The sequence below is a fragment of the Motacilla alba genome, chromosome 4, assembly GCF_015832195.1.
Source record: "Motacilla alba alba isolate MOTALB_02 chromosome 4, Motacilla_alba_V1.0_pri, whole genome shotgun sequence".
Classification (NCBI taxonomy): domain Eukaryota; kingdom Metazoa; phylum Chordata; class Aves; order Passeriformes; family Motacillidae; genus Motacilla; species Motacilla alba.
In genome coordinates, this window is record NC_052019.1 from 607,147 (window position 1) to 616,568 (window position 9,422).

At 59.3% G+C, this 9,422-nt stretch overlaps 1 protein-coding gene across 1 annotated transcript; it reads right to left on the reverse strand.

Moving 5' to 3' along the window:
- Positions 1-264: 264 nt before the first annotated feature.
- LOC119700847 (disintegrin and metalloproteinase domain-containing protein 19-like) lies at positions 265-9,320 on the reverse strand. The gene is given in 10 exon segments (XM_038136515.1): positions 265-1,362; positions 1,755-1,772; positions 2,035-2,198; positions 3,216-3,329; positions 3,331-3,462; positions 4,484-4,574; positions 5,845-5,995; positions 6,260-6,368; positions 7,513-7,590; positions 8,799-9,320. Coding segments are annotated over 10 exon segments (1,179 nt in total). The 5' UTR covers positions 9,069-9,320; the 3' UTR covers positions 265-1,310.
- Positions 9,321-9,422: the final 102 nt, after the last annotated feature.

Genomic DNA, 9,422 nt, shown 5'->3' on the forward strand with positions numbered 1-9,422 from the left:
GGGATGGGATGGGATGGGATAATGGGATGGGATGGGATGGGATAATGGGATGGGATGGGATGGGATGGGGATGGGATAATGGGATGGGATGGGATAATGGGACAGGACAGGATGGGATGGGATGGGATGGGATGATGGGATGGGATGAGATGGGATGGGAGGGGATGGGATGGGACAGGGTGGGCAGAGCCCTGGAGATGCCCTGGTGTCTGAAGGCTCAGGGGATAGGGAGCAAGAAAAGAGCCAGAGGAGCCAGGGGGCTTTTCAAAGTCTTTGTTGTCATCTCAGACCCTGATCGAGCCGCAGGTCAAGTCACAGGAAAGTGGCACAAACTGTGCAGGTCAACAGCACCTTGGATGGAGGGTTGGGGAGCCCTTCCAAGAGTCCCTTTGTCAAACCTCACAACAGCCCTGCGAGGTAGGAAACACCCCCAGGGGGGACTGAGGCACAGAGAAGTGCAGTGGCTTGGCCAAGGCTCGGGACAAGCCAAGGCACGGGCAGGAGTTTCCCTGCTCTTGTTCCCGGCTCATGGCTCCTTCCCCCTGGAGTGTGAGCGGCTCCCGGAGCCTCTGCTGGGCTTGGCCCAGGAGCAGGGAACAGGCAGCGTTGTGAGGGCTCCCGAGCCCCTCAGAAGCACCCTGGAAAGCAGCTGCCACCAGCACTGGGGGCATTCAGACATTCCCAGACAGTTTCTCCTTCCAGGTGACCCCAGGACCGTCACCGCTTTTCCTTGTGCAATGGGACAGGAGGCCGGGAGGAGCCTGAGAACTTGGATCCTTCATGGAAATGTGCCAGCCCTGCGTGGCCCAGCCCAAACTGGGCACCAGGTTTCTGTCAGGCAAACGCCCCCCCAGACGGTGCCCAGCATGGAGCTGTGCTGGCAGCAGCTGGGGGCTCGCAGGCCTGGAGGAGGAGGAGGAGGAGGTAGCTGCAAGGACATCACGCTGTCACCAGCATCTTCCATCGGTGGGAACGTTCACTTCCCCCAGTCAGCCCTTCCCAGCCCGCGTGCAGTGTCCAAAGAACTGAAGCTGGCAGGGAAATCGGCCAGGAAGCAGTGCCAAGAGCCGTGGTGGGATCCCAGTCATGGAAACCCCACCTCAACCAGCCCCTGGTCCAGCCGTGGCGCCAATGTCCCCTCTCCACCCACCACTACAGTTTGTGTGCTGAATACAAATTCTGTCTTACAAAAATAGTCCTCTGGTATCAAAAGGGTTACTAAAACAGGAGGAACGGGCGAGCCCTGTGGCCACAGCAGTGCAAATCAGGAGAGCCAGCTCAGGAAGGGTGGGCCAGGTGTCCTGGGGCTGTCACTTCTTTGAGGAGAAGGAGGTGGATTGGACCTTGATGGCTGGGACTGGCCTGGAGCAAGAGGAAAGAGAAAGGAGACAACTGGTTTGAGTGCAGGCCCCAGACAGCCACCAGCTGCACCACCACCTTCCCCAGCTCAGGAACTCCTCCGTGGACACGGCCCCAAGGCTGTCAGGAGTGATCCCTGGAGCCTCCCCTGCCCACACCCAGGGCAGTCAGCAGTGCAGGAGAGCCGGGGTGGCACCGTCAAGGACTTGGACCTTATCTCCCAACTCCAAACAAAACCCACATCCTCATTCCCTGGGACACAGGTGCCGTGTTGGAGTGCCCAGAGGGACCACGTCCTGCCCACCCAGGAGCCCCTGGGGAGGGGGATTGATCCCCATTTCCCAGCCCGGTGCAAAGCCACCCCAGCAAGGGGTCTGGAAATGCCCTCCACTCACCTTTGAGGTGGCATCGGTCTGCAGGAGGGAAGATGAGAGAGCATCAGCGTCACCCCTTCACTCCCTCACCCCCAGCAGCCCCCCAGCTCCCTCCAGGCTCCGGGCTGGCAGGCCAGGGGCACTCCCGAGGGGTGGCATCCCCCTTACCCAGGCACCTTCCACCACCCAGCCTTGGCCTCTCCGTGGAGCTGCTGCAGCCCTCTGGGGTGTGTCCCACGGGACCCCCGGTGCCCCCAGCAGCCCCCCCAGCTCTGGGGACACCCAGCTCCTCCCCACTCACTTTAGCGGCCTCGTGGGGTGGCTGGAGCCACTCGTCCCCGGCACCTTGAAGTTGGAGGGAGGGACCATGACCAGCAGGGTCTGTCCGTGCGCGGGGGGCAGCTCCTTGGCCAGCAGGGGACTCCCCGGCAGCGGCCGGCGCGGGGCTTGCTGCTTTGGGGCCACCTGGCATCGCAGAGGACACAGACAGAATCCTTAGAGGAACATCCAGGGAGCCCCCACAGACCTCCCTCCCCCTGCAGGGCTGAGATGCTTCAAAGCACAGGACACCCAAAAAGCCTTAAACCACCCTCAGATCTGATGGGCTTCCTGTCACCACGACATTTGTGTGAAAATCCTTTGCTAGGATTTTCTTCTCCTGAGGATCTGAGGGGCCTCGGAAAGAAATGGAAACAATGACTGTCTGCTGCTGTGGAATGCAGTAGGTGCTGCCTTGGTTGGTCCATGGAGGTGTTTCTAATTAATGACCAATCAAGGATGCAGCTGGCTCAGGCTCTGCTCAGTCACAGCCTTTGTTATTCATTCCTTTCTGTTCCTGTCCAGCCTTCTGATGGATCCTTTCTCTCTATTTTTTTAGTGTAGTTTTAGTGTAGCATTTTTAATATGATATATATGATAGTATAATAAATCAGCTTTCTGGAACACGGAGTCCAGATTCTCATCTCTTCCCCCGTCCTGGGACCCTGCGAATCACCACAACAGCTTCCTGCCATGTCAGCAGAGCTCCAGCGCCCAGGGGGCTGAGACAGCCCCTGCACAGAGCCCAGCCTGAAGCCAGGGAGCTTCCCTGCTCTGGGAGGGACAGAGCCGAGCAGAGCTCACCTGGGGGCTCCTCACAGGGCTCACCTGGGGGCTGTGAGCAGAGCTCACCTGGGGGCTCTGAGCAGGGCTCACCTGGGGGCTGTGAGCAGGGCTCACCTGGGGGCTACTCCTCATCTGGGGGCTCCTCACAGAGCTCACCTGGGGGCTCCTCCTCACCTGGGGGCTCTGAGCAGAGCTCACCTGGGGGCTGCGAGCAGGGCTCACCTGGGGGCTCTGAGCAGAGCTCACCTGGGGGCTCTGAGCAGGGATCACCTGGGGGCTCTGAACAGAGCTCACCTGGGGGCTCCTCCTCACCTGGGGGCTCTGAGCAGAGCTCACCTGGGGGCTCCTCCTCACCTGGGGGCTCTGAGCAGGGCTCACCTGGGGGCTCCTCACGGGGCTGCAGGGAAGAGGTTTCTTCGGAGGCGGGAGCTTGGCCTGGGAGGCGCCGGCTTTGGGGGGGAGCAGGGGCGATTTGGTGGCTGGGGGAGGGGGGCCTGGCGGGTTTGGGGTCCCGGGGGCGGGGGGGGATGGAGCGGGGGGCCGGGCGAAGGGGGTGCACGACGTTGATGGGCTGAGAGCCGGGCTGGGCAGCGCCGGGGCTGGGCAGGAACGCGCTCCGTGGGCTCTGCTGCGAGGAGAGAGGGAGAAAACACAGCTGGGGCAGCGTCCGTGGGCTACCTTCTGCCGGGGCTGAGCAGCAGTGTCCCCTCCTGGCTGGCTTCTGGGGAGCTGCAGGAGCTGCAGGAGCTCGGAGCACTTCCTGGGACCGCCGCTGCCACCAGCCCCCCCCAAAAGCTGAACAGGTTCAGTGCTGAGCCTGGCAGCGTTGAGGGCTGGATTGGATGGGCTCAGATATGGACATGAGAGGGCATTTCCAGCCCTCCTGATCCTGTGATCCCGTGTTTGCTCCCCACTAACCCCACGGGAACGCACAGGGATGAGGAAGGAGCTGCAGAGCCAGGGCGGGGTCAGCTCTGCTGAATGCTCGCCAGATTTCCAGCAGGGGGGAGACATCGTCCAAAAATCCTGAATTCCTCATAAATTCAGCCCTGGTGCTCAAAAAGCAACAGTGCAGGTTCAAAGTTAGAAATTCACTGAAGTGTGATGCAGGATAAGTAAAAGAACTGGAAAATGAGGGAATACCCAAATGAAGGAATAACCGAACCTGCAGGAACCAAGAGCAGTGACACGAGGAGGAAGAACAGGACACCACAAATCAAACTACAAAGCCAAAAACCAATTTTGTTTGAATTTTGGGCTCATTAACATCAGAAAATACCCGCCCTGCCCTCGACACAGGCTGTGATCATCCCTCACTCCCATCTATCCCTTTTCCATATGGGACATTTCCCAGTGGAGGCTCCCGGTGACCACCAGGGGAGTTTGAGCTCAACAAACTCAGCTTTAGGAGGGAAGAGCTCAGTGCACACATGGGGCAGGACCAGCTCAGGGCACCAGGGCTTGCCCAGTGCCTGGGAGCAGGTGGGATATCCACAGGCTTCACATCCCAGCAGGGAATCAAACCTGGCAGCTGAGTTATCCCTGACCCCAGTGAGTTATCCCTGATCCCAGTGAGTTATCCCTGACCTTACTGAGTTGTCCTGACCTTACTGAGTTATCCCTGACCCCACTGAGTTATCACTGACCTTAGTGGGGTGGCTGGAGGCTGAAATGTTCCTCAGGGTGAAAGCAGCTTTGGCATGGGCACTGCTCGACTTCCGACCAATGGACTTGTTCCTGCGGGGAATCAGGGACATGGCCAAGTAAAGTAACCAGGGAAGCACCAGGGGCCTTCAAAACACTGCCCTGTCTCAATAACACCTCATTAACAGATGGTCAGTGTGGGATGGGCAGCAAAAATGGTCAGTGTGTGACAGGGATGGTCAGTGTGTGACAGGCATGGTCAGTGTGTGTGACAGGGATGGTCAGTGTGTGACAGGCATGGTCAGTGTGTGTGACAGGGATGGTCAGTGTGTGACAGGGATGGTCAGTGTGTGTGACAGGGATGGTCAGTGTGTGACAGGCATGGTCAGTGTGTGTGACAGGGATGGTCAGTGTGTGACAGGGATGGTCAGTGTGTGTGACAGGGATGGTCAGTGTGACAGGGATGGTCAGTGTGTGTGACAGGGATGGTCAGTGTGTGTGACAGGGATGGTCAGTGTGACAGGGATGGTCAGTGTGTGTGACAGGGATGGTCAGTGTGTGACAGGGATGGTCAGTGTGTGTGACAGGGATGGTCAGTGTGACAGGGATGGTCAGTGTGTGTGACAGGCATGGTCAGTGTGTGACAGGGATGGTCAGTGTGTGTGGCAGGGATGGTCAGTGTGACAGGGATGGTCAGTGTGTGACAGGGATGGTCAGTGTGACAGGGATGGTCAGTGTGTGACAGGGATGGTCAGTGTGACAGGGATGGTCAGTGTGTGACAGGCATGGTCAGTGTGTGTGACAGGCATGGTCAGTGTGTGACAGGCATGGTCAGTGTGTGACAGGCATGGTCAGTGTGTGGCAGGGATGGTCAGTGTGTGACAGGGATGGTCAGTGTGTGTGACAGGCATGGTCAGTGTGTGACAGGGATGGTCAGTGTGTGTGACAGGGATGGTCAGTGTGTGATGGACAGCAGGGATGGTCAGTGTGGCAGGGATGGTCAGTGTGTGACAGGCATGGTCAGTGTGTGGCAGGGATGGTCAGTGTGTTACAGGCATGGTCAGTGTGTGACAGGGATGGTCAGTGTGTGACGGGCAGCCTGCAAGGAATGAGAATTGTCCCTGATACCAGGCCACCTCCAGCGCTCCCTGGGCTGTCCTGCCCAGAGGAGCATTCCTGTCCTGGGCTCAGGGAATTGCTGGGAGCCTGCCTTTCCCAGGCCAGCCTGTGCAGGCTCCAGAGCGGGTCTCAGCCCGGAGCAGGGGCTGTGCACGCCCAGCTCCCCCAGCCCGCTGCCAGGCTGCCTGGAACCAGCCCCGACTGCACGGGGTGCTGGCAGGGAAGGGTTGGGGTGCCCACGCACCTGCAGGCGCCGTGGCCCCTGTGCCTGCCCTCCTGGAGCCACCTGCTGAGCAGCGAGTTCTCCTGCCGGTACCAGTAGTAGATGCTCAGCGTCAGGGCGGGCAGCAGGAACAGGGAGATGACGACCAGGGCGATCAGGATGGACTCGTGGGCTGCCAGGGCAAGCACAGGGACCAGTGAGGGGCTGGGGCAGCCACCAGGCCTGGCTCGATGGACGCGGTGACCCCATCTGCCCACTCCCGGCCAGCCCAGCTGGAGACATCCCTGCTGCTCCCAGCTCCAGGAAGGGAACAGCCCTCAGTGGCCTCGGATGGCAATGGGGGGCCACCAACCAGCCAGAGCTGGGCACAGACTCTCCCGTGGCACCGCTGCAGCCCAGGAGCCCCTCGGGGCACCGGGGACGAGCTGTGACTCACTGTGGCTCTGCACGGGGCCGCTGTCCACGCTGCCACCCAGGCCTGGCTTCTCGCAGAACGGGGGGGCCCAGCCGGGGTCACAGTGACAGTTCTTGTTGCTGTTGCACACCTGGGGACAGAGGAGAGGGCTGGGGTGTGTGGCAGTGATGGTCCATAGGGCAGGAGTGAACTGATGGGGACACAAGTCTGGGCTGAAGGAGCTTCACCCCTGACAATGCTTCCCCTTGGACATCACAGAATCCTGGGATGGGTTGGGTGGGAAGGACCTTAAAGCTTCTCTAGTGCCACCCCTGCCATGGCAGGGACACCTCCCACTGTCCCAGGTGCTCCCAGGTCCAGCCTGGCCTTGGGCACTGCCAGGGATGCAGGGGCAGCCCCAGCTGCTCTGGGCACCTGTGCCAGGGCCTCACACCTCCCAGGGAGGAATTCCTGATTCCCAGTATCCCATCTGCATCTCTTCTCTCAGTTTGAAGCCATTCCCCCTGCTCCTGTCACTATCTGCCCATGTAAAACATCACCCTCCCTCTTCTCTGTAAGCCCCTTTCAGTGCTGAAGGTGCCAGAAGGTCTCCCCGGAACCTTCTCGTCTCCAGGCTGACCACCCCCAGCTCTGAGAGCCTCAACCACGCTGGGCAGAACAGAAGGGGAGGTGTGGATGTTTTACCTGTCACAAAGGGTAAATCACATGTTTTACCTGTCACAAAGGGGCAAATCAGATGTTTTACCTGCCACAAAGGGTAAATCAGATGTTTTACCTGCCACAAAGGGTAAATCAGATGTTTTACCTGTCACAAAGGTTAAATCAGATGTTTTATCTGCCACATCCAGAACCCAGCAGTTTCTGTTGCCTCATCTGACAAAGCCCTGCACTCCACAGAGCTCAAACCTCTCTAGCTTTGCAGCTTTGGAGAGCAGTGTCCTCCCACTCCCTGAACCACTTCCCTGCCTTTCTGCTGTCCCAGTTCTCCTTCCAACTCTTGTTTTGCTCTCAGGGGGACCAGGCACCTGCTCTGAGCTCCAAACACTCTCCAGCTCAAATCAGACCCTGGTCCAAGTTCTGCAGATGGTCCTTACAGCACAAACAACCTTCTTCCTCTCACTGGGACACGGGTGAGCAAAGGTCCCAGCCCAGCCCCACCTGGGACAGGTCTGGAAGGCAGAAATCCCTGGGTCCCGGGGCCCATCCCTGTGGGAGATGCTTGGTGTGGCTCCGAGCCCTGGCCCTGATGGCAGGAGCTGCCTGCAGGGGCTCACCCCGTGGCCGTGGCAGCGGGACACGCACTTCTCCAGCTCAAACAGGGACACGTTCTGGCACCGCCGGTCCTTGCACACCTGGAGGGACACGAGGGGCTGGGGTCACACAGGGACCCGGCAGAGGGACTGCTGGGGGTTCTCCAAAGGACTGGACTCTTGGAAAATGCAGAGTGGTGAAACAGCATGGTTCCAGCCAAGGGATTCCACTCCCAGCCCCCATCCAGAGCCCAGCCATCCCCACTCCCAGCCCCCTCCACACACAGCCCACCTGCCAGCTCCTGGAGAAACCATTTCCCATTTGGCCCTAACACCCAGGCACTGGCCAAAATAAACAATGCTGGGTTTCAAAACCGGCCGTATTTCCCCATGAAAATGTCACCGCTTTGGCCTTCCCAAAGAAAATTTCACTGTTAAAATGCCAAAGAGGGAAGGCAGTGTCTCCACAGCCAACTCTCCCTGGAGCACACCCCTCCTTGCCTGCCCTCCAGCAGCCTCTGCCCTCTCTCAGCTCAACTGGCCCGCTCCGGAGCCTGGGAGATGCAGGGGCTGCAGAGACCAATGCCCAGCTAGCGTGGATTTGTCACGTTGATTCCTGGCAGAGATTGCCTGTTTCCTCTGGGAAACAATCTCTTCATGGGAGCAAGCCTCAGTCAAACCCTGGGGCAATTCCCGCGGGGGTTGCTCCACTCTGAGCCGATTTGGTGACGGAGCTTGGAGGGCAGAGAGAACAATGTGGTGGCCTAAACGTGACTGAGTATCTGGTGATGCCCACAAATGCCCCGGCAGAGAAGAATCTGGTGCCCTACAAACACCTGGTGGCAGCAGCTGAGGTGTCACCAGACAACGTCTGCAGGTGTGCCAGGAACCACTGCAGGGCCCGGCTGCGACACGGGAGAGCCATGTGCAGCCAGGGATGTAGGAAAGGCATTCTGTGCTGTTCTTGGGAGCCAGCTAAGGCTTCCCAAAGATAAGGAAAGCCCCTTATCTCTCCTGAGGAAGACATGATGAAGGAAAGTTAAGAGATAGGGACTCTAGCTGGCACACAGAACGACGTTGCTCCTTGTCCACCTGTTAAGAACTCTGTTTCTTTCTTGCTACCAATGGGCAATGTATGTATGTGTTGAGTAAATGCAAATATCGTGGAGAAGTATAAAAGTAACCTGTACTCTAATAAACTCTCTTATGCACCCTTCCGATGGAGTCGCGGCACTTGCTCCGTGTCACCCTGTACAGCGACGTGGAGAAGGTGTCCCTCAGCAGAGGCCAGGGCAGGAGGGGGCACTCACCATCCCATCCCCGCACTTGGTGCCCGTCAGCACCAGCCCCGGGTCGGACAGGTCCTCCTGGTCGTCCTTGGCGCTGTAGACGAAGGTGCCCCGGCACTTGACCTCGCGGCCCTTGAGGCGGATCGTGGTGTCGATGGACACCGTGTTGGTGCCCTGCGGCTTCTTGGCAGAGCTCTGGCACTGGATCTTCCCACACATGGCATCCCTGCAGCGGGCACAGGCAGAGCTGGGACAGGGGGCAGCGGCCCCCTCAGCCCCCAGCGCCACCATTTATGGATTTATGGCCCCGCTGGAGAGGCTCAGTGGGTTAAATCATGGACTGCACAGAAATGATGGAGGGAAAGAGCCAGGGACGGAGGCTCTGACATCCCTGGAGTCACTGGGAATGCCGGAGAGCACAGCTCCCTAAATCTGGCACTGGCCCTGATCTCCCGGCAGGCTGGGCTGGGAGCTGCTCCTGGTGGGACAGCAGAACCACCGGGTCGCTTAGGCTGGACAAGACCTCAGGATCAGCAAGTCCCAGCTCCCAGCAGCGATGGGGACAGAGCCCAGGAGGACCTGGTGGCTTCCTCGGGTACAAGACAGGGCTGCTGCCCAGGGGTGGGGCACTCCCAGTGGCGTGGC